General features: G+C 41.5%; 2 protein-coding genes across 2 annotated transcripts; both read left to right on the forward strand.

The window, feature by feature from the left end:
• Positions 1 to 3944: 3944 nt before the first annotated feature.
• LOC120720374 lies at positions 3945 to 13403 on the forward strand. The gene is made up of 12 exons (XM_040010042.1): positions 3945 to 5317; positions 5397 to 5663; positions 5747 to 5986; positions 6065 to 6235; positions 6361 to 6483; positions 8432 to 9861; positions 10848 to 10889; positions 10969 to 11235; positions 11319 to 11558; positions 11648 to 11863; positions 12423 to 12548; positions 13254 to 13403. The coding sequence occupies exons 6-12, from the start codon at positions 9831 to 9833 to the stop codon at positions 13346 to 13348; spliced, it is 1017 nt and encodes a 338-aa protein (XP_039865976.1). The 5' UTR covers positions 3945 to 5317; positions 5397 to 5663; positions 5747 to 5986; positions 6065 to 6235; positions 6361 to 6483; positions 8432 to 9830; the 3' UTR covers positions 13349 to 13403.
• Positions 13404 to 19688: 6285 nt separating this feature from the next.
• Positions 19689 to 21766, forward strand: LOC120720371 (claspin-like). Its single transcript, XM_040010036.1, has 4 exons — positions 19689 to 19857; positions 19972 to 20082; positions 20212 to 20325; positions 21382 to 21766. The coding sequence occupies exons 1-4, from the start codon at positions 19753 to 19755 to the stop codon at positions 21574 to 21576; spliced, it is 525 nt and encodes a 174-aa protein (XP_039865970.1). The 5' UTR covers positions 19689 to 19752; the 3' UTR covers positions 21577 to 21766.
• Positions 21767 to 25799: the final 4033 nt, after the last annotated feature.

A 25799-nucleotide genomic window follows, 5' to 3' on the forward strand; every position in this document is an offset into this window, starting at 1 on the left:
CATCTCCTCAGAGCTTTCTGAGGGTCAAAGGTCATAACACTGACATCACTTCCTGTATAAAGACAATCTGCTGAGCTGATCATAAACTGACTGAACCAGCTTTATCATGTCTCCTGCAGGTCCTCCAACCACAGCCTCCGTTACAACAACAAACACTCACACCACCTATTCTCCTCCTCCAGCTCTTTCTTCTTCCTCCTCCTTCATCATCACAGTCATGGCTGCTGTGGTTTTTCTGGTCGTTCTGGTTCTGGTTCAACTTCTATGAAAGAAACACAGAAGTATGAAGTCTATCAGACACTACATCAGTTCTTCTGGGTGAAGCAGCTGATTTAGCTGATTACACCTGAGACAATCTAAGGCGGCCAACTAGAAGCTGTTTAACAAGTACACGTTTACCTGTTTTCTGACAGGTGATGTAAATGTGAGATAAAAACAGAACCAGAGGAAGAGAACTAAATATTTATATCTGCAAAGAGGTCATTAAGAGTAACTGTGTCTGTTTCTACATTGAAACTGTGACACTAACCTCTGTCCTGAAGGTCATTGACCGAATATTGATCATGTGAGTCATCACACGAGCAGAGGTGTGAATACAGGCGTAGGTCATTACAGGTGAACAGGTGAAGCCTCCATGAGACATTGATCTCAAGACTACTGACAAACGTGATCTTCTTCACAGTGCTGCTTCAGCTCACTGACGTTTATGTACGTTATGAACAGCTCTCTGAAATCCCACCAACACATTTCATTCAATGTTAGGGTCTCGGCTTTGGACCATCAAAGCACCACAATTTCAAAAATGGACAAATGAACAAAAGCATTTTGTTCTCAGACATTCAGACTGTCTCTAAACATTCTCAGTAAAAACAAAATTACAAATAATCTGAGTTCAGTTCAACAGACAGAAACTCAAACTCAGTCCTTCACTCACTCATACACAACAACACTGACGTCGCCACACAGGTGAGAACGAAGGTAGGCTGGGCGTACCTGTATGTGGACTAACCACAGAGGTCCAGAGAATCATGAACAAATGAATTCATCTTTAGAAAGTGAAGAAATCCTGACTGTGGTTTGTATTTATGCACCAAACAACAGTTGAGAGCAGCCAGTCTGTTGGGGGTAACTGGGTGGGGTACTCAAGTTCTTCATCCAGTGAATCTTTGGAGACTTTAGAGCTCATGTGGACAATGACAGTGAGACCTGGGTGGCGTGACTGGGCACATCATGCGAAGGCCCAGGTCTTTGGGGCCTACAGACACCACAAAAGAAGAAGATCAAACGGAAAATGAATGATGGAAACTGAGGTCAGAGCTGCAGACTTGCTGGTGAGGAGAGGTAATGATCTTCAGGCAAGGCAAGCACTGTTCAGTCCTCTCCTCATCTTCCTCGTGCTCCTTTGTATATTCCATGTAGCATTAAAGGCACAAATGAGTTTAAACAGGTAAAGTCAGGTAAATGGATCCTGGTTATTGATTCAAAGTGATTAAAGTCAGTAAAGAATAAATGTTTAGGCTTTATTGTGTCAGTCAGACAAACATTAACAGTAACCTGTCTCTTCTATCAGACACAGAGATGAGTGATGACATCAGAAATAAACCTGAGTGCAAACAAAGGGAAATGTTTCTTCTGTGAGCTGTGTGACGTTAGCACTGACCAGCAGAGGGCGTCGGAGTCACATGATTGAAAATAAAGGCATAAATTGTCCAAAATTAACTTTCTTTATTCCTGTTCCCTTTATGTGTCTCCTTTCATCTTGCCTCCTTGTCTCCTCCCTCCTTCCACCATGTCTTCCCCACTCTCACATTCTTACTTCTCCAGTCTCATTGTTCCTTCCTCCTTCCTCCTCTATGTATGTCTCCTTCATCGCTTCTTTACTCTTTTTACCCTTCTCTTCTTTCACTTTATCTCCTGCCTCCTCCTATGTTGCCTCTATCTTCTTGTCTCAAAGTTTCCTTCATCCTTCACTCCTCCTTCGTTGCCTACTCTCTCCTTGTCTCATTTATTTCACTCTTCTTTATTTTCTTCTTTTCAGTTTCCTCCTTGTCTCTCATTGGTTCCTGCCTCCCTGTCTCCTCCTCCCTTGTCTGTGAGGATTCGTGAAGGTGAAACATGTTCAACACAAACTGATTCTCCACACACATCTATGGGCTCAAATTGTGGTCATAAATATTTTGTACTTGTAAATCTGACCGACTAGTTGTGAACTGAGTTTTGTAACCTTGTAAACCAAAATATCTAAAACATTTATGTTTGTGCATCTGTAGATGCAAATTGGTGTGTGTGCAAAAAAGATTTGAGTTTTTTTGTTGTTGTTTTTTAAAAGAAAGAAAAGAAAAATAATAATAACAATAATTATTATTGTTACCAGCCTAATAATAATTAGGCTGAAGAACCAACAATTTTAGCCCATAAGAACCATAAGAATGAACTACCTCCAGGACCTGAAGCTCAGTAAAGCACCCCTCCAACAGCCAAACCTATCTGTTCTCTCATTGGATTGTCACCTTTGTGATTGACATGACGTTAACCAATCAGCTGAAAGGAAGAAAAATTCGGTCAAAATTTGTACTTTGAGGTTGTGTGATCCCCTTATAGTCTGAGCACACCTTTCACTCCCCAATATTTAAATATGGGGACCACTACCCGAGTCTGAGAGTCAAGGGCCCCAGATATGCAACGTTGCAAAGGCCTGTCAACCAAGTGAGCCCTACAACATCGAGAGCCTTCAGGAACTCAGAGTGAATCCCATCCACACTACAGGCTCTGCCACCAACCAGGTGTTTAATTGCCTCATTGATTCCAGACTCACTTCCCTTACAGAAGATCATCTGTGGGATTAAGGACGGCTTGAAAAAGTCTTCATACCCCTTGAAAATTTACACATTTTTTCACCTTAAAACCACAAACTTAAATGTTTTTATTTATGTTTTTAGTAATAGGCAGAGGCTAGCCTGTTTGGCACCCTGGGCGAACACTCCATTAAAAAAAGATGATCTGATGTCTTCTCTGCTTAATAAGGTAATTAAAGAAGCACTGACACATTTTTCTGTATGTTTTTACATAATTCCACCATTTCTGGTTATAGATGCAGAAAATTCATGAAATGAAAAATCTTCCTGATCACAACCTCAGTCTTGTTCTAAATGACTTCTGCATACTATTGTGAATAAAAAATGAAATCTGAGATTTGTGAAACAGTTCTTTCTGTTGTTATTTACATTTTACGAAGGCCCCCAGATCTTGTGTAACTGGGTTTGTAAAGGCAGTTGTTCAAGCTCAGCACAGCCTTGCAGTGACAGTCGGTCACAGGACTTTCATAGCGATCTGAAACTGCAGCTTCCCAGTGAGAAGCTTACAGGTAAAGTCACAGGAGTCATAATTTAATAAAAAGATTTACTCAATCTAGCCTTCCCTAGTTATTGTCTGTATCCTGTAAATGTTCTTTTATGTAGTTTTAATTATTTTATTTTATTGTTGAATAATCTCCTAGTCGAGTTGTGTTTGTATTTTCTTTTACATATTTTCACTGCACTGCAGCTAATTAGTGCGCTCCACCTGTTGGTGTATTTATTCGCTTTTAATGTTTCCCTCCTATAAATGATCGTATTACTGTAAAACACTTTGGGGTACTGCTGGTTTTAAATGTGCTGTATAAATAAAGTTGTATTCTCTTTGTTATTTCCTGTTCATTGAGCTGTTCATAGACTGCATGAACTGCAGTATTAGCAAACTGCACATATAATTTATGTCCACTCAGGACTGTATGCTTGTCTTTCCACGTTCATATGTATATTTATATTTAGACCCATGTCTCTGTATTCATCTGTTTATCTTAATAGTTTTGTTATCATATCTCTGTTTCTACACTGATTTTATATGTTGTTTCTTGTATATTTGCTGCTATGATAACTCAGTTTCCCTCTGAGATCAATAAAGTTTCTCTGATTCTGATGAAGACGAGTGTATTAGAAACAGCTCGTCCTTGTGGAGAAGCAGCAGCGTGACGAGCTGATGATGTTAACAGGGAAGTGGTGAAGCTGAAGGTATCACTCTGCTGTCGGTCTCCAACATGACAACATGCGGACTTCATCTGTCGCTCTGCTCCTCGGTGAGTCAAACCCTCCCTTCTTCAATTCTTTATCACAGCTCCAACACACACTAAAGGTCAAAGGTAAAGAGCCTATTTTCAGCAGCTGGAAGCTCTCGCTGATAGTTTCTCTCACATGAAATCTGTTCAGATCTGTTGGTTTTGTTTTCCTTAGTGAGAAGAAGTGATCACTACTTCTTTTGTTTATCTAAGGCTGGTTGTGTCTGATATTTGTTTGTGTGTTTGGACACAAATCAAGTGGTGTATTTCCTGTAAGCACCTCATATTTAACTCGAGTGTATGAAGATACAGCAAATGACAGAAAACTGTTTCAACTGCATAAACTCTTTAAAATTTAGAAGTTTGACTCTGCGTTTCTCTGTAATCTGGACTGACTCACAGAGCTGAAGCTTCATGTCGTGTCTGTAAGAGAGGAAAGTGACCTGTTTTCATCAAACATTAACCTTTACTCAGGAAACCACGGCTCCTAGCTGCATGTACCACATGTTCTCCTTATCTGCCTGTTGTAATCATCACTTCCTCTGTTCAGACCAGATTGACTGAGTCTAACTAAATGACTGAAGATAGTTGGTTTTTCAGAATTAACGTCGGATTTTCCTCATTTTCTGTACGCTTTGTTAATTTTCTGATGGCGATTTAGACGAGCGGGACTCAAACGACTGTAATGTTTACTAAACAGATTTATCAGGTCGCTCACTCAGCAGCTGATATTGCCAAAGTCGCCTAACTTTAATCCAGTGATCTCGGTGGTTTGATGGTTCATTAACTCTGATTGCTTTTTTAAATGTCTCTGTTTTACTTAGCCAGTAAGAGCTGATTGGGCCTAACCTACCTTCGGCAGCACTGGCTATGGGAACCTGCTAATGTTGGGTTTAATGTTGTGATTAGTAGAATCTGTAGTTTTTTACTTACTGAACAACTACTTAGAAACCTGCAGACGTATCAATATAAAAGAATTAGGGCCTGCAAAACAAGCAGGTCAAATTTCAGAATTTCTACCTAAAAAGAAATTAAAAGGAAAAATAGTCCATTTGAATTCAGCTCGAGCATTTTACACCAGATCTGCTTGGTCAGGTTTGAATGATGTTTCCAGAACCACACAGGAACAGATTACAATTTCCTGCCCTCTGACCTTCAGTGACCTCTGACCTCCTGTTACAGGTGTGTGTGTGCTGCTGCTGTCTGCACTGCCTGTTTGTGCAGGTGAGTAGATGAAGTGCACCATGGTCCAGGACAAACACTGAGTGTAAACACTGATAGAAACTGTCCGTCTGTCCTCCAGTCTCTCTGAGCGTCAGTCCAAACCTTCAGCAGTTCTTCACAGCAGCCTCAGTGTCTCTGACATGTGACGGTCAGCTGGGCTCTGATGGATGGACGGTGAAGAGGGACACAGGAAGTGGGACTGAGTCATGTGGAGCAGGTGGGTGGGGCTTTGGGAGGATAAATGGTTCATCCTGTGTTTTTGATGAGTTCAAGCCAGTCAGTGGAGTTTACTGGTGTGAAGGTGAAGCTGGAGAGAAGAGTGAAGAAGTCAACATCACTGTATCAGGTAATGAAGTAATTCATTTCATCATCAGACTAACAGCACACTGTTATACCACCTCTACATCACTCTGTGGGTCTTTTCTTCAGATAAACATGTGATCCTGGAGATCCCTGCACTTCCTGTGAGGACAGGAAGTGATGTCACTCTACGCTGTAAATACAAAATTGGTGGCACAGCCGCAGCTTATTTCTACTTTAATGGACGTCCTGTTGGACCTACATCAGAGAAACTCATCACCATTAACGTGCAGCAGTCTGATGAAGGTCTCTACTGGTGTTCTACTGATGAGTTTGGATCATCTCCTCAGAGCTTTCTGAGGGTCAGAGGTCAGAACACTGACATCACTTCCTGTCTGCTGAGCTGATGATAAATTTACTGAATCAGCGTCATTATCTCTCCTGCAGGTCCTCTTCCTCCCACAACAACAACAACAACAACAACATACACTGATGTCTCCCATCCACCTTCTCCTTCTCTTCCTCCTCCTCCTCTCCAGCCCTTCATCATCCCAGTCGTAGCTGCTGTGGTTTCTCTGGTTCTGGTTCTGGTCCGGCTCCTTTGGAAGAAACACACAGGTATAGAGTCTGTCCGACCCAACTGAGCACTTGTAAGTGAAGCAGTATACATGTATGTATGTGTTGTATGGGATCAGTCATTCTTGGTCTTATCACTCTCATGCTGCCTTCGTGGCTCTGCCTAGTCCACAATGAGGCTCCTTCAAATGATGTCACCTACTCTGAGGTCACCAGTAGAGAGTCATCCAATAAGATGCCAGTCATCCAACCAGAAATGGTTTACTCCACCCTGAGGACAAACACTACAGGTACGGAAATGAGGGATAAAAGCAGGAAAACTAGAGATACACTTAGGTTAATACATCTTTTGTGATGTTGTATAAATAAAGCCAGAATGCAATGATTTGTGTATCTTATAAAAGCATATTTTAATAAATAGAACACAGTAAAGGGATTGAATGCACAAATGGAGAAAAAGCAGGTGGTCCCAAAGACAAACAGGTGGAGGAACACTTCCTGAAACTGTGTCTGTGAGCATTGTTCACCTGCCTTCCACAAATGCAGGTTGAAGCTCTATAATGCAAAGAAGAACCACATGTGAGCACGCTCCAGAATCAGCCTCTTCTTTGTGGTTTTCTTATCTCAGCTTATTTCTTATCTCATGATAAAATACAGGTTTGTGAGATTTGCACATCATTTAGTCTGTGTTTGCACAGGGTCCCTGTGGTTTTTAAGAATTGGAGTAAACTGTGGTCGTGGAAACATTGACTTATATTTTCCTCAAATGCATCAAAACAAAGAGGAACTGTGACTCAACGGCTTCAAGCTTTATGAAACATAAACTCTCTTTAGTTTCCTGTCTGACAGTAAAACATGTTACTGGTTTCACGTCTGAACCTTACTGTGGTTTCACTGGTCGAGTCGCAGTTTGTAAAAATGGGTCAGTGTCAGAGAAAACCATGGCAGCAATCCTGCAGCTCAATCAGAACGCTGTAATGGAAGGAAGTGATTGGTGCATGATGTGGAAGATTAGTGTGTATGACACCATGCAGCATGAACTGTCTGATTGAACTCCAGTGTGAAAATGATTTGGGGAGATTTTGTCACAGCATGCAGCAGCACACTATGAATTTGAGGAGTGGACCCAAAATCCTGACACGAACGAACATAGAAGATAAACAAAAGGGGAGCCGTCTAACAAGGCTGATAAAAACATCTGGAAATAAAAGACAGAGGTGAAGCTAAACAATAACATAAGCGTGGAACATGAAAGCACAAGCCACCGATGTTTCACTGGCATGTAAGTTTGGGGTTATACACATAAAAACAAGGTTAGGCCATGAAGACTCTGTGAAAGAGACGATGAAGAGAGAGAAGAATTTGTTCAAGAATTACACCTCGTAGTAGAAAGGAGCTGAGGAAGACTCACTTTGATTGACGAGGATGTTTCGATTCACTGTGTTGGGGCAGCAGTCAGATGTAAAAGCACGTACATGGTGAAGTCACCTGAGTTTGTAGTTCCCAGAGTCGAGTGTTTATTTTCACCCACATCAGAACAGGTGCTGCTCGTGTGGTTAGCTGATGAGAGAAGCTGAAATCTTTGTGTGACAGAGCTTCCTTGTTGTGACCATGAAGTGTTTTATCTGTTTACGTTTAGTTTAACAGCTGTTTGAATGATGTGGAGTCCAAAGAGTGCATGTCAGCAGATACTGAACCTGAAGCTTTGCTGAATCATATTGTTTCACATTGTTCTTCAGTGTTATCAATAACAAAAATAATAGTTTGACTTGAGTTCAGCAGACAAGGTTTGATGGGAACTCCAAGTTCACAGTGAGATGAAAATGAATCCCAGATGTTCGGTCACACAGTGGCTTGTTTCTGTCTTTGATCCCTTCAGCGCAGTGACCAACGTGCATGACAGGTGAGGACACGGGTAGGGTGTGCTGTGATATTCACGTCCCGTTGTTATTATACACTGAACACATATACACAACATTACTGTGGATGATGACTAATCCATTCAAAAGAAAACCGAGAAACATTTTGGGGTTAAAGTATTTTATTATCTGAGCTTCGGTTTAACAATTTGGCCCAAAGTTTCAGGTCCAGTTTTTTTTTTTTCAACCAACCGCAAGGTTTGAAATATTAAATGTGGACTTTTAACAAGGTCTGTTTTTAAGTTGGTAGGACAGTAAATCCCTCACCATCTGAGTGACCTGTCCCATGACTGCACACTCAACTGTCCCATTTTTACAGAAGGTGGAGGAACCACAGACGCCACAGAAGAAATTAAAAAGTGAAAGAAACGACGAGTTTCTCTGTGTAAACAGGAAGCTGAGGACAGACCTGCAGATGTGTCGGTCTCACCGTGGGAACATTTACAGTCATCAGCTTCCTCCTTTCTTCATTCACTCCCATTTAATCCAATCAATGGAGTCATGATGGCAGCAAGTGAGGAAGGCGTCCTGTTTCCAGTTCCTCCAGAGAAACCAGGAGGAGGAACTGAAGAGATCAAACTGCTGCTGGTTTGAGTCTCTGCAGCTTGAACTCTGACAAAGGTCGTCTACGATGGAGCTGCTTCCTTCATTTCAATCTGATCAATACTCTGAACTCCTGCTATAATTTCAGCAGGTGTGATTTAACACAGATTTAATGAACAGACAGATCTGCATCGATCAGGAACTTTCCTGTTTATATCAGGAAGAGAGGGGGCACACTTAATTATCTCTTTGGGTACAGCCAGTGATTTTCAGGAGGGGCCCAGCAGTAATAAATGCATCAACTAGTTTTTCAGCATTTTACTCTGAGATGGGAAGTTCTGTTTTTGGAGACAGCAGAATCTGAATGCTTCGTTATGTTTGATTTATTTAATATTCTTATTGGTATCTGAATATTGTGCTGGAGTGGACAGGGGTTAAGGAAGAAAAAGGCCCACTCCAACAACACAAAGCACACTTAAATCATACACAACGCCTGAAGGACAAAACAGACAAAACGCAAACAAATGTACATTTTTACAGAGTGTGTTTGTGAGTGTCTGTGTATGAGTGTTTGTCATGAAACGTACTTGAAAGGTGAAATTCTGTAATGACTGTAGAAATGTAATAATTATGATGCGATTAAAAAGGAGAAACAAAGGCTGCACAGCACATCCAGGTCCTGCCAGCTGTGGCTCTGCAGCTCATGTCCCCAAAGGACAGAGACGACTGTACTGCTTAAGTGGAACGAGGCAGCTTGAGTGATTAATATGAAACTGATATGACAAAATACTGCAGAGGACGACACATATGACAGATTACAGTCGTAACCAAGAGCTTCAGTTTTATCAATGTTTAGTTTGAGAAAGTTTAAGGACAACAATGATTTAACTTCCATGAGGCAGTCGCAGCAGGAGATGGGTGGAATTATGTTTGTAAGAAATACACAGCTGAGTGTCGTCTGCATAAAAATGAAGGCTAATGTTATATTTCCAATATATGTGGCAGATTTGAAGTGTGTAAATTATGAATAAAACGGCCCCGATAGATAAAAATATTTGCTTTGAGTTTCTCTTTGAGTTCATTGGAGCAGCGGCTCGGCCTCACTGTGACGAAGCTGCTGGTGCTAACAGGGAAGTGGTGAAGCTGAAGCTGCTGTCAGTCGTCGTCTCCACAACATGAAGACTTCATGTGTGTCTCTGCTCCTCGGTGAGTCAAACACTCATATTCATCCATTCATTTACTGTACTTCCACACTCTGTAAAGGAGAACACATCGTCAGCTCTCACTGGCTGAGCTGAAACTTCCACTGAAATCAAATCTGTGTAGATCTGCTGGTTTGCTTCGTTTAGGAAGACTTCGCTCTGCTTCTTTGTTTACTTGGCTCCACCTTAAAGCTGGTCAGCTGGACAGGAAACAAAACAAGATGATATTTATGTATGAGCATCACGCTTTAACTCGAACACACAAAGAGTCAGTGAATAACAGAAAACAGTTTCAAACTTGCTGCTTTATAGTAATGAAAGTTTGTTTTTACTATGATTCAAATTTGTCTCATTAACATCCAAAACCTGCTGAATGCTCAGAACTGAATCTAATGAAAGTCGAGCAGCTCGACTGAGTCAGTGAAGCTTCAGTTAGTGTGTGTAGCATGAAGGCAGACGACCTCATTCATGAAACAGGAAACCACAGCTGCTGCGTTAAGCTTCTTCTGATTGGCTCTGTGTGTAGACGATATTTCCTTTATTACGAACAAATTTTCCAATGTGTGGACAGTCAATAATCGTCCTGTGTCTCTCAGGACTCTGGAGCTTCACTGATCTGTTTTCAGATCTAAATGTTGCCAAAGTCACTGTTTGGGTCAGTTTAGGCACCAAACTCTAAATAAGCACGTAAAATGTAAGCCTGCATTAATAATGCATAAACATCAAACCCTCATTTACATGAGGTGACACATGTCAGCCATGCTGATGGTTTGTTTTCATGAGCGGTGCTTGATGACCTGTGATGGTACCCTCCTTTCATAAAGATGGTCGAGTGTGTGTTAAAATAAAAGAAATGATGAAGCTCCTTTCATCCTCAACTTGAAAAGCTCGATGATGCAGAGACTTCAGGAAATTACAAAGTTTCCTGAAAGAAAAAACTATGTGACTATAACATCAGAGTGTCTCTAAATGACCTCTGACCTGTTGCAGGTGTGTGTGTGCTGCTGCTGTCTGCACTGACTGTTTGTGCAGGTGAGTAGATGAAGTGCACCATGGTCCAGGACAAACACTGAGTGTAAACACTGATAGAAACTGTCCGTCTGTCCTCCAGTCTCTCTGAGCGTCAGTCCAAACCTTCAGCAGTTCTTCACAGCAGCCTCAGTGTCTCTGACATGTGACGGTCAGCTGGGCTCTGATGGATGGACGGTGAAGAGGGACACAGGAAGTGGGACTGAGTCATGTGGAGCAGGTGGGCGGGGCTTCGGGAGGATAAATGGTCCATCCTGTTTCTTTGATGAGTTCAGCCCAGTCAGTGGAGTTTACTGGTGTGAAGGTGAAGCTGGAGAGAAGAGTGAAGAAGTCAACATCACTGTATCAGGTAATGAAGTCATTCATTTCATCATCAGACTAACAGCAGACTGTTATACCACCTCTAACTCACTCTGTGTGTCTTTTCCTCAGATAAACATGTGATCCTGGAGATCCCTGCACTTCCTGTGAGGACAGGAAGTGATGTCACTCTACGCTGTAAAAAGAAAACTGGTGGCATAGCCGCAGCTTATTTCTACTTTAATGGACGTCCTGTTGGACCTACATCAGAGCACATAATCACCATTAACGTGCAGCAGTCTGATGAAGGTCTCTACTGGTGTTCTACTGATGGTTTTGGATCATCTCCTCAGAGCTTTCTGAGGGTCAGAGGTCAGATCACTGACATCACTTCCTGTTTAAAGCCAATCTGCTAAGCTGATGATAAACTGACTGAACCAGCTTCCTCATTTCTCCTGCAGGTTCTGTGACACCAATCTCTGTTGCAACAACAGAAAGAGCAACAACAACAACCACCACCACCATCACCACTCATATCTCCCATCCTTCTCCTTCTTCCTCCTCCTCCTCCTCCTCCTCCTCCTCCTCCTCCCTTCCAGTCATGGCAGCTGTAGTTTTTCTGTGTCTCCTGGATCTGATTCTGGTTGTAGTTCTGCTGACAGGGTGGAGACAAACAGGTATGAAGTGTGTCAACGTCTTCAGAGCTTGTGATGAAACATTGCACCAAAACACTTCTTTATCTCATCCTGTAACATATGATATTGAAATGTCTGCTTTTATATTTGTGTCTCATTGTGTGATTCAAGGAAACATTATTTACATGAAAAATACAAAATATTCACCTTAGATATATGTAGGAGGTCACTGATTGGCCCAAACTTCAACCTATCACATCATTGCACAAATAAAATCATTCTATTGTTCATGTTTTCAGGGGCATTTAGCCAAAAGGTTCCTTCACATGTAAATTTGTTAAAATGTTTAAGAAATGTTTGTATTATAAATGCATGTTAGGTAAATGATATTTCTCAGAGTTATATCTCATGTATTATACTCACATACCGTGTGCAGGAGAACAGTGGCGAGCCGTCTGATATCACAATAAGACACATGTGGGTTTGAACCTGCTGGGTGTCCAAATGATGTGTACGAGGTTAAAGTGAGCGTAGTTTCACTTAATTAATCAAAATCATTGATCCTGAGTCTATTGAATCTATATTCTTTTCATTGCTGCAGGAAGAACTCTGCCATCACTTCAGAGGAAAGTCGTCTACGAGGGTCTCACCTTAAAAAAAACAGCCAATAAGATTTCAATCATCCAGTCACATGTTGTTTTTTCCAGTCTGAGGACAAACGCTGCAGGTAAACACTCAGTTTGTATCTAACAAGCTGGTAAAAGATAAATCAGTGAAAATAAAAGTTAATGTTTACACATTATTTATTTTCACTGTGATCTCCGTTCCTCAGATTCCTGCCATTAATTAATGCTTCAGTCTTAAATATGGTAAACCTCTCTACTAATCATCTACACAGGCCTTCAAGTCTGAAGTAGTTAAACTGTTACTTAAAAAGCCATCTCTAACCCCAGCAGCTTCAGCTAGTTATAGGCCAAACTCTAACCTTCCTTTCATGTCAGAAGTTCTTCACGCATGTTGATGCGTGCTCAACCATCCAGGTAAGTAAATTCCAAATGTTTGATTCTGTTCACCTGGACGTGGCGATTTCAGTGGGAGAAACGTCCAAGTGACTTCTTCAGTCTCAAAGTTGCGGCTGACGATGAACAGAATCAACCTTCACACGTGTTCTCCTGGTTTAAAAAGAGGTCAATGATAGCCTGGGACACCTGATGTTCTGCACCAATCACATCCCACATATAGTTCTTATTCAAGCCTTTACTGTTGTGCAACATATTGGTGACACACATAATGTGACAGATCCTGTCTTAACAATAAAAATCCCTAACTTACAGCGGGGTGAGGGTGTAGCTACACACTCTGCAGTGTTTACTGCCGCTCTCCTTTCTTTCCCTCTTTTCTCTCCTCTCATCTCCTCTCTCTCTCATTACAGGTGTGTCAGAAGAAGGTAACCGATGGGCTGTCCAACCTCTTTTTAAAGGAAACAACAAGCACTCATTTAAAATGAGTGTAGAAACTGACAGATGAACCTTCAGTTAATATCTTTGTTTAATTAAAACTTGTTTAAATAAAACTCTTGTTAATGAGTCTCCTGTTGTTTTTCTCATTGGCCTTATATCAGCAGGTTTAATAACAAGCATATGACTTTCTAAAGAACTGATTTATGATTTTTCAGGTCTTGCATTTGGTTGTAGCACAAACTGAAAGAAGTTTTTAAACTTCAGCATAAACGTGATAGGAGGTCATTAGAATTTCAAAGCACCAGTCTAGCATGAAGCTAAAGTTTCCAAATGAAAGCCTTGCAGACTCACAACAACATATATAATATTTTAATAATAATATAACCTTTATTTAAACAAACAAAAGAAAACTTTAATCACTTCTATATCCACGAGGCAGCCAGTCAAATGTTCTCTATTTGAACCTCTGAAAGTCTGACAGTTTTTTGAACGAGCTGGAGGCAGAGATGCGCTTTTGACTGAGAAGTGAGGAGGATGTTTTCAAGATGTGCTTAAAAGATGAATAAATACAACTGCTGTAAACTGAAGTACTGAGTCAACATCTGTGCTGAAATAAAAGTTGAAAAAACACTTCAAAAACGTCCCTTTATGCTCGCTCCTCTTCAGCAGGGCTAGGTAGATGCTAAAGTACCGCAACTGCAACTTATGGGCACCTGCAGTGGTTCCAGAGTGGGACAAAGAAACATAAATAAATAAAAAATATGTTCCACTTTAACCCACGACTTTAGCATGCATCATCTCTATTTGTTTAAAAATGTGGGCAGTAAAACTGAAAAGCAGTGAGAAAAAAACTACTCAAGTAAAATACAGATACATGAAAATGTACTAAACAGTAAATAAACACAAATCTCTGATTTATGAAAATCTTCAGACCTGAGTCTGTGAGGAAACTCAGCAGAACAGATGGGAAGCAGCAAACTAGACATTAGAAATGGATGCCAGAGAAACCTGAGGACCAGGTTTGTGCAGCTGGTGCAGGAGTTGAAACAGTAACTGGTGGTTTTCAGTAAGACACAACTGGTGAAAGATTGATTGTTAAACGTTTCTAGAACATACCCACGTACCCGTGCACATAATTAAAAGCTGTTGGTGTATTTGGGGATTTTATTTTTTATTTATTAATACGCTGTTCTTGTTTTTGTTTCAAATACACTAAACTTACTGTTACTCTGGGTTTTCACTTCTTGGCTACCATGCCAACCCCCAATCCCATCCCTAAAACTTCCCCCATCTCTGCACAGGATGGAGAAGAACCCGTCTCTTCTCTTTAAACAAATGTAGAACTCACACAGACTGTGAGTAAAAACAAATGATGACCACCGCACTGTTTGAAAAGATTTAAACAAAACAACAATTTCCCAAGTAATGAGGTTAATAACAAAAAGAAATCCTAATTAGAGGTGAAGAAAAAGAAAGGAGAACATCTTAAGTGAAACCCAAATCAGAAGAAAAAAGACGTTACAAACACAACAGTGATCATAGCCCAGTTTATGTTTAACATATCAACAACACTTTTATTAAAGCAGGTAAATCTGTGTTTACTTTGAAACATTAAAGAGCTCAATAAAAACTCACACTGACACAAGTTACACAGCTCAGTCATCCTGAAGCTGAAGAACATTTCTTATCTGAAAATCTTTCAGACCCACTCTGATCAACACTGTTACTGTTCTACCACCAGACACTTTATTAGGTACACCTGTTCAACTGACCCTAACTGCAAATATCCAATCAGTCAATCACATGGCAGCAAACCAGCTCATTAAGGCACGTAGACAGCATCAAGCCAGCCGACTCCAGTTCAAACTGAGCATCAGAATGATGACAAAAGGTGACATAAGAGACTTTGAATGTGACAGTCTGGTCTGCGTATTTCAGAAGATGCTGATCTGCTGGGATACTCCCAACAACCATCTGTGGTGTTCACAGAGGACGGTCTAAAAAAGAGAAAATATCCAGTGAACAGCAGCTCTCTGAGAAAAAATACTTTGATGTCAGAGCTCAGAGGAGAATGGACAAACTGCTTCAATAGCTCTCATTATAACCAAGGTCTGCAGAAGAGCATATGCTAATTCACAGCCCGATGAACCTTGAAGCAGATGGGCTACAGCAGCAGAAGACCACACTGGAGCAGAAATGAGCTTCTCCCTTGGAGGTAGGGGGAGAAGTTCAGCCATCCAGGAGGTGCTCAGAGTAGAGCCGCTGCTCCTCCATAAAAAGGAGCCAGTTGAGATGGTACAGGCATGTCCCACTGGGAGGAGTCCCCAGAGCAGACCCAGGACATGCTGGAGAAGTTATATCTCTCAAGTGGCCTGGGAAGACCTTGTTGTGTCACTGGACAAGCTGGGGAGAGGCAGGCCTGGGCTTGTTTGCTTAGGCTGCTGCCCTGGCAACCCGGCCCCAGAGAAGCAGAAGAGGATGGATGGATGGATGGAGTATCATGTAAGGTAACCACCGATGGTGTTTTTGAAATTAATTATTTAAAGTGATGATGTTTCAGTGTTTCTTGTGTAGTTTGTGAGTTTGTCTTATTTCCTGTTCTCTACAAACTTGATTTAATCATTTTATGGGAAAGAGCAAAAATCAAAATGAGCTTTCTGCACATTACTCACAAACTCTGAAACTTTACACTTATGAACTGAACTGTTACCTTAGAGTTGCTGTGAATGCATCTCATGCAGTTTATTTACTGTCCTCACGGTCCAGAAGCAGCAGCGTGACGAGCTGATGAAGGTAACAGGGAAGTGGTGAAGCTGAGGATGTCAGTTTTCTGTCAGTCGTCCTGGCAACATGAAGATTACATCTGTGTCTCTGCTCCTCGGTGAGTCAAACACTGAAGCGCTTCACTCATCTATCACAGATGTCAGCTTTCACTCAGGAAACCACAGCTGCTAGCTGCATGTGCTAAATGTTGACCAGCCTTTGTTACGCAGTCTTCACTTCCTCTGTTGTAAACAAATTGTCCGTTATCTGCACTTAATCTAATTTCATTTCTCTGAGAGTTCGTATGCTTGTTATTTTGATGATTCAAACATGAGCAGACCGAGACTCACACAGGACGTAAACCTGCAAATAACAGCAATAAAAACAGCTTCTGCAGGCTGTTCATCCACAGCTGAGGTGGAATGAACAGCTAGAAACCATGAGCAGAGTGGGAACTCAGAGTTCCTTCGTGTCCTCATGTCAGCTGACATCGAGAAGGCCCAACAGCAGCTGCACTTCTCCTTGTGTCCTGTCTTAATTTTTTATAAGTTAGCTTCCTTAGTTCTGTTCCCTCTTTATGCCTCCTTCTCTTCTTCCCACTCTCACATCCTTACTTCTTGTCTCCAGTCTCCTTGTTCCTTCCTTCTTTACTCTTTTACCCTTTTTTCTTTCAGCTCTCTCCTGCCTCCTTGTGCGTTCTTGTCTCAAAGTTTCCTTCACCCTTGACTCCTGCCTCATTACCTCCTCTCTCCTTGTCTCCTCAATAATTTCACTCTTCTTTAATCTCTTCTTTTCTGTCTCCTCCATGTGTCTCCTTGATTCCTGCCTCCATGTTTCCTCCTCCCTTGTCTGTGAGGTTGCATGAAGGTGAAACATGTTCAACACAAACTGATTCTTCACACACATCTGGTGCAAATGTGTGTGTGTTGATGAAGTGTGAAATTCACAGCAGCCTAATTGAATTAGACACACACTCGTTTGTCTGACGAGATCTTTTCCAACAGATGTGAGCAGATGTGTGTGTGTGCGCGCGCGCGTGTGTGTGAATAGTGCGTTTGAAACAGCAGCATCTTCTTTACACATTTAAAATGTAATTCTGACCTCTGTTGATGAATCTCTCTCACACACACGTACAGAGGTTCCTTCTCAGCTGTTTCTAACCTCAGTTAACCTTCAGTCTCAACACCGGGTCAAAGGTCAGCCCTCACATGCTGCACTTTAAACGCAGTCCTGAGTTTCCTGTGAGGATCAGAGATGTCGATCACTGAGTTTGTCTGTGTGTGTGTACCTGTTTACACATCTTGTGGGGACCAAAAATTGGAATGTTTTATACTTGTGGGGACCAGCAGCTCTATGGGGACAAAACTGCCCGTCCCCACAAGTTTAAAGGCATTTTTGTGGCTCAAAATGTGGTTTTAGTGTCAGGGTGTGTGTGTGTGTGTGAAGAGTAATTTGTCCTAATCTATGTCTGCGGGTCAGGTCTGCGTTTTATCAGGACCCATGTGTTCTGCAGGAACATCGCTCAGGTCCATCAGGTTTAAGAGGACGGGCTCTGACCTTCAGAACCAAACTGACCAGTTCAGCGGCCGAACAGCCATGAATCCTGACGCTCTGGAAACCGGAGACTCACTCTTACTCTGGCAAAGCTTCAGCTGTCTGACAGCGGCAGCTACAACTGCACCGTCCGTAAGTTTGGAGTAGAACTGGGTCAGTCAAGAGTGCAACTGCAGGTTCAGCGGGTCAAAGGTGGAGGTCAGTGCAAAGAGATTCAAAATCACATGGAGTGTCACAGAGTGTTAATCATTTTATGTTAACATCATGTAATGTTCATGTTTTCGTTGTGTTATAAGTTCCCATCATTGTCCCAGTGGCTCTGGGTGTCCTGGCTGTAGTTGCAGCTGTCATCGTGGGTGTTGGAGTTTACTTCAGAGGCTATTTTAAGGAAGGTATGTTGTGTGTGTGACGTGTTTGCATTGTGAATAATCTGAATCATCCCTAAACCTCAGATTTATTTACTTGACTTGCAGTGTTTTTTCTTCTTCTTAATCTATTAGTTATGTTAATAGGTTGTTTTAATTGTCTCCTTTCTTTCAATAAAACACAAACCAGTGTTTCCCCATGTTTCATGTTCTTAAGGAATCCTCCAGCACATTTTGCAGAACAGGCTCCTCTCTGTCATTGAGGAGCCTGAGGACAAACGGCAGCTATTTGTCTAGAATCCTAATTGAATTACTCTTTGCTCCCCTCACACACTTTACATGTCAAACATGGGGGCTTTGACAGACTGCGTGCACAGCTGACAGCTCCAACAGGATAGTGCACGTGTTTAAAAACGGTTCTGACCACCTTGAAAAACAGCACTGGTTTTATATAGTGATGTGCGATACCACTGATTTCCTTTCCGATCCGATACCAAGTAATATTCAGGGTGGTATCGACGATACTGATCCGATACCGATACTTTGTACAAAAACTTATTTTATTTATTGTATCTCAAATTATAGCGTCATAATGATTTTTTTCCCCCTTCTTTCTCTCTTTTTTTGAGGTTGAAATGGCAGAAAAAAACTAAGCAGGGTGCCCGCATCATCCGTGTATGTACTAAAACTATATAAATCTAAGTATACATAGACATTTTTTTATTCAGTTGAATAAACATGTCTTTTCATGTATTAGGTTAAACAGCACAAAACTCAAAGATACCATGGGCAAGCAGCTGTCCCCCTGTACAAGGATGAGTATACCTGGTTGCAGCGTTACAATCATATCAGAGAGTATGTTGAAGGCTGTTCGGAGGCACCGACTTTTTTCCACAGTTCTAGTGGAGGTGTTCTTCATAGACTACCGGTATTTTTCAAGGCAGCCTGGGAGATGATGAATCTGGGGATTGCCCCCACCTTCAACATGCTACGTTCCTCCTGTAGCACTTACGTGAGAAAACCTTTCATTTTTATTTTTTGACACACAATGAAGTAGGTTAAAGTGTCATGGGTTTTATTCATGTGGTTTCTTTTTAAAACATTATTCTTTCAGGCCAAGCGACAGTTGGGACGTAAATCTTACGACAGAGTGGCAACATTTATGTGCCATGATGCCATCACAGCCAAAAGATTTTATCAAGGTTATTTAAATAAGCTAAAGTGAAGTCATATATTTATCTATACACTTACATTTATTCATATTTAGTAATATTGCTTTGCACAGCAGAGGACACACTCCAGAGCCGAGCACTGACCACCAATGCAATTGCAAAATATGCAGCAATGAAAAGGAAAAGGAGAGAGGACAGAGGATCTGTGCAGGACGAGGACAGTGAAGGATCTGAAAAGGAAGAGCAGCAGTCATCAGGAACAGAGGAGCTTGTAGACAGAACGCCCTTCCAGTGTAGCAGTAACAAGGTACGTGTGCCCTGATTCCCTTGGTAAGAGTTTTGATTGGTTCCCCTTCTTTCATATATAATCATTTACTCCATCATGAACAAAACATATTTAATTTGTACCATAAACAGATGGTGAGCCCAGGTCAGGGTGAGGGTGCCGGTAGTGCCGGAGCCACAATAAACGAAACTAAACAGGATTTGAAAAAGGGGGTGGAGCATCTACAAAAAGTGACATACCAGTTGCGCAAGAGAAAAGTATGTAATGTATGTTCTTGTACTTGTTTTTAGTGTTTTCAGTGATTACTAATCTTTCACTTTTCTAAAATCAGATGGTGGTCTTTTACAAAAATGATAGGACAGATGTGGGGAAACTCACACAAGAAGACAATCCAGAAGAGGAGGAGGAGGATGAAGCGAGGGAATGGGTTCCTAAGGTGGGCAGGAAAAATCCAGCAGAGTTTCTTCTCCTGCAGTTAAAGATGTAAGTGTTTTGTTTCCAAACATCCATGAAAAGGAGTAAAATATATATTTTTCTGCTCTAAAAGCAGTCTGTTAGCTCATCTGAAGATGATGGGACAGATGACTGGAAACCCACACAGGATGAATCTGAAGGCTATTCAGAAGAGGAGGAAGAACAAGAACGTAAAAGGATTCCTAAGGTAGCCATGAAAAACAAAACTGGGTGTCCTATGCCACAAAGAGAGGTGAAATTTATCCTCAGTTTCAGTGCTTCCACAATCAATCCATCAAAAATGAGCCAAACATATTGTTGTCTTCTCTGAAAACAGATGGCGGCAGCATCTGAAGAGGATGGGACACATGATAGCAGACCCACACAGGATGAATCTAAAGATGAAGCAGAACATTTGGGACAAATGATTCACAAAGTGGCCATGGAAAAGGTAAAACTTGTCCTCTGTTTCAATGCATTCAACAAAATATGTCTTTGTATTCTTTGACGTCAGATGGTCAGCTCATATGAAATATGCAAGGAGTAAAGGTATTGAAGGTACATGAGTTTAAATACCTGGAGTCAAGCATCCAAAGCAACAAGCAGTGCAAAAGGCCAGGCAGGGGATGGCAGGGCTCAAGATGCTAAGATTTTGTTTGGGAGTGACCAGAATGCAGAAGATTAGAAATGAGTGCATCAGAGAGACAGCTCATGTTGAGTGGTTTGGACACAAAGTTAAAGAGGCAAAGCTGACATGATTTGGACATATGTAGAAGAGGCATAGTGAATATATTGTTCCATATGGAGCTGCCAGGCTGGAGGGAAAGAGCAAGCCCTTAGAGGGAGTTCAAGGATATAGTGATGGAGGATATAGATAGGGTTGGTATGAACGAGGAGGCGGCTATGGATAGGATAAGATGGAGGCAGATGATCCACTATAGTGACCCCTAAAGGGAGGAACCAGAAGAAGAAGAACTCAGCTTATTCGAAGAGGATGGAACATGATGGGAAACCTTCACCAGATAAATTCAAAGACAATTCAGAAAAGATGTGTTTGAGGAAGAGGTGAGTTAGCTGCAGTCCATTTTTAGTGAGGTCATGAGGAGGAGTAGAAAGCTGCAGTAAATCTAATGATCGTGCTGGTGTATGTATAATACCAGCAGTGAGTTCTGAGGACTTGGACGGTCCAAAAACTATTTGCTAACAAATCAGCACAGGCACTTATAGTGGTGCACTATTACAAAATGCTTTTACTCACAAATAGGGGGCTAAAGTTCATTCCTTGCAGTTTGATTTGTTTCTAAAACCATCAATACCAACATGAAACTGGTTTATAATTTTTTTCTTCTTCTTGCATTTCTGTGTGTTATATGTACAGGACAGGGAAACGGCGATGAGCTCATTACGATTACAACACCAAATTCCAGTTGTTACATAACAAATTTGAACATTACATCTAGATGAGCTAAAGTAACCTTGTTTTTCTTTGTCGATCATCATTTTTCAGATGCAGCAGGCCTATGTAAGCCAAGACACAGCAATGACTGTGAATAAGAGTTCAGAAAAAAGGGTGATTCACCAAACCAGATGCTTGAAGAGGCTCACTTTTCATCAGTCAACTCTCTTTGAAGACACGATACCAAGATCTGGTAACTGGAAACCAGCAGCTGTAGTAAAAATACACAAGTTCAAAGAACTTTAAGGTGGAGTGGTATTTATTTATTTCTCATATGGTCTTAGATAACAACAAGAAAGACCAAAGTGGAGTGTCATCTGCAGCAATAATAACCTCAGGTAAATATTAACATTATATTGCACAATATGAACAATGTTAAGTTAATCAGTAAGTAAATTATTATTTTCTTTTTTTTTTTTTGCCTGTCCCGTTTGGCTCTTTTGCCATCAGAATTGTTGTCTAAAGGCAAAGAAAGATACCCAACGGATTTACTTTACCAAATTGACCATCCCAGCCTTGCCGTAATGGTCCATTTGATTCACCTTTTATTGTTTATTTTATTTTCACTTGCTGAATGCGGGACAGACTTGACTGGGGGAAAGAAGGGGAGAAAGAAAGAGGGAAAGAGAAACAGCTGAGAAGAGGGACGGGGGAGAAGGGCAAAAGACAAAAACCAACAGAATGAGCAGAAAAAAAAAAAAGAAAAAAAGAAAATGCATCTATCGATCACCTGGATCACCTGCTGAGAAAGAAAAAGGAAAACAAGCAGAAGAGAACAAGAGTAATAGAATAAACAACATCACAATGATATAGCGTCATAATGATTACAGGACATCAGATTACTTGTTCTTATCACTTAATAATGCAGAGTTCATCATATAGAAATAAAAAAACTGAAGTTGTGCTATTTGAACACGTTGCCTGCCTGCAGCACTAAAGGACTCCGTGAGAGACGTCTGTCTCGCCCTAGCAGCACCTGTCCCTGTCCTCCTCTTCAGTTCGCCTCAACATAAGCTCGTCATATTCTGTGATATGATTTACTCTGAGGTGTTTGACAAGGTTAGTGATGTTGCCACAACCATACATGCCAACCCTCCCGATTTTTCCGGGAGAATCCCGAATTTCAATGCCCCTCCCAGAAATCTCCCAGAGCCACCATTCTCCCGAATATCTCCCGATATTCCACCCGGACAACAAAATTGAAAAACCATATCGCAGAATTTATAGCGGCCCAGCCAATTCCAGTCTCCAACAACGGCGGCAGCGACTTAGTTTTAATATTACTCTTATTTCTTTTTCTGGGCTGCAAAAATGCCTTAACATATTTTCAGGTGAGAATGTAGCTGTGTGAACTTCAAATATCTGAGCCGACCGACACATCGTCTTCAAACCCCCGCGGTCTTTCACTACTCGGGTTAAACACGATATATAAGTCACTTTGATAACTTAAAAATGTTATTGTTTGGCTTTTATCGTATCGTAACGTATTTTATCCGATAAATAACCCTGTAAAATGTATTTACCACCCCCACCCCCAACCAGCCATTTTAATGTCTCCCTAGTACGGCCACAACACCTCACTCTTGGAGCACTTTTTTGTTTTTTGCCACATGTATCGCAAACCACGTCTCAGCTGTTTGTGGAGGTAAAATAAGTCCGCACATGACTCCGATTACACTCAGCCATTGTTGTGAGTGCGCACGCCAAGGGGCTGCGAGACATTTATACAGCCGTATTTCGCACATGACTATGAAAGCAGGATCTAGGACTGAGCAGCTCCCTCTGCAGCTGGATCCTTAGCTTCCTGTCTGACAGACGCCAAGTGGTCAGACTGGGCAGCATCACCTCATCCCCCATCACACTGAACACTGGTGCTCCACAGGGGTGTGTACTGAGCCCTCTCCTATACTCACTCTACACCTACGACTGCACAGCCACTAACAACTCCAACATCATTGTGAAGTTTGCGGACGACACTACAGTGGTGGTTCTTATCACCAACGTTGATGAGACGGCTTACAGGGAGGAGGTCAGCGCCCTGACCCACTGGTGTCAAGACAACCATCTCACCCTCAAACGTCGCAAAGACAAAGGAGTTGATAGTGGGACTTCCGGAGGTGCAGAGAAGTACACACCCCCATCACCATCAACGGCGCTGCTGTGGGAGAGAGTGAGCAGCTTCCGGTTCCTTGGTGTACATCTGGCTGAGGATCTTACGTGGTCAGTACACACAAACAAAACAGTGAAGAAGGCGCAGCAGCGCCTCTTCTTTCTCAGGAGACTGAAAAGATTCGGCATGAACCCCCGCATCCTCAGGACCTTCTATCACTGTGCCATTGAGAGCATCCTCACTGGATGCATCACCACCTGGTACGGCAACAGCACCGCCTACAACTGCAAAGCTCTCCAGCGAGTAGTGCGGTGCTCTGAACGGATAATTGGAGGTGAGCTTCCCTCCCTCCAAGACATCTACAGGAAGCGGTGCCTGAGGAAAGCGGGGAGGATCATCAAGGACTCCAGTCACCCCAGCCATAAACTGTTCAGACTACTTCCATCAGGAAGGAGGTTCTGCAGCATCCGGTCCCGTACCAGCAGACTGAGAGACAGCTTCTTCCACCAGGCCATCAGACTGCTGAACACGTCATAGACACACTCAGCTTCACTACTGGAACTTCAACATTATGCAACTCCATACTGTACAGTAACGCCACTGTTTTGCACATGTTCAACTCTGTATATCTTTTATATATTTATTTATTGTTGACTCTATTTAATTTGTAAAATATGTCTATACACACACACACAACCCACACGTAGAAAAATATTTAGTATACACATCCAGAAACGCATATACTATTATATACTGTACATATATTTATTAGTTTCAGTGTAGCCATTCTTGTATTTTGCTTGTTTACGTTATTGTATTTTGCACAACTCTGTTGCTTGTGAAGCTCGCACACAAGAATTTCACTCACATGTGCTGTACCAAATTACCTGCAATGTGATGTGACAATAAAAGTGATTTGATTTGATTGATTTGAAAGGCGGAAGAGGAAGTAGTTCCTTTGAATGTAGAAAAATCCAAATGTTATAGTTTCTTTCCACTTTGTCCTGTTAATGATAAACTACAAATTTACTCTAAATTTACTAAAATATGATATTTTAATGTGAGAATCGATTCTAGAACATAAATGACTGGAATCGGAGGAATCGATATGTCAGGATCGATCCGCACATCAATAGTTTTATAGAAATCGAACAATGATGAACAAAAACCTGCGGATAGCTGTGGACCTCAGCCTGACTCTGAAATACCCGACAAACAGAGACGCACTCACCTACACCTGCACCGTCTATAACAGGGGGGGAAACATCCTAAAGAAGAAACAAGTGAAGCTCTATGTCAGAGGTGAGTGCTGAAGACAGAAGATGAAGATGTGAGTCAGGAATTAACACTGATAATCTGTCCCTGAGGTGAACAGGACTTGATGAGTGAGCTACAGTAAGATCTATTAAGTTAGGTTTTTCAACCATTACTTTTTTATCAGCTCAAACTGAAGATGTGACACAAGTCCAAGAAATTGAGGAGTTTAACCCTGGAGAACCCATGGGTCAAATTTGACCCCATGGGTTCTCCACGGTTAAGAGAAATTTTAAAAGACATTTTTTTACATAGTTCCATATCAAAGTAATTTTACGATTAAAATAACTTTTAATGAAAATATTATAATGATTATGTTTTTGAGTCAATGTCAGCCTGAAAGCACCAGGATTTTGAGGATCAGATTTTTTCTTAAGGAAACTCGCTCTCACATGAGCTTCTTCTATTTCTCCCCTGTTAAAATGCTGCACGTTTTGTCTGGGCCTGCATAGCCCAGAATAACATCTTATTTAACAAAAGTTCACACTAATCTACATGTAGATAGAAACTTCAAAGGAAATATTAAGTAGGCAAGCTCACATGACGGTCTATTAACTTTTCCAGTTTGGGTGTAGGAAGTGAAGATAAAGACAGATGGCACCTCTTTCTACTAAGTTGAGGGGTTTTGGTTCACAGTTTAGAGAGCTCAACCTGGACTGTGTGAAAATAAACAAAATGATAAATTTCTTCCCATAATTTATTTAGGACACCAAATATAACACAATCCCTGCTCAGTGGAGCAACAGGACAAATCTCAGACTGGAGCCAGTCAAACATGTTTTCAGTGCAGATGTTTTATTTTATCCAAACAAAATGTGCTGAGTGCTGATGATGTTGTGTTCAACTCATTTTGGTATTTTTTCTCCTCTCAGTCCCCCAGGTGGAGGTGGAGCAGGGGGTCGAGTCTGTACAGCTGCCCTGTAAAACCAAACTTCACCTGCTTAAAGGTAGTAAAGTGGAGTGGACCTGCATCCGGACCACAAAGGTCCACATGTATGAGAGTGGCTCTGACCAGCTTGAAGAGCAAGACCACTTTTACAGAGAC

The sequence above is a fragment of the Simochromis diagramma genome, unplaced genomic scaffold (genome assembly GCF_900408965.1).
Source record: "Simochromis diagramma unplaced genomic scaffold, fSimDia1.1 OVJJ01000580.1, whole genome shotgun sequence".
NCBI lineage: Eukaryota > Metazoa > Chordata > Actinopteri > Cichliformes > Cichlidae > Simochromis > Simochromis diagramma.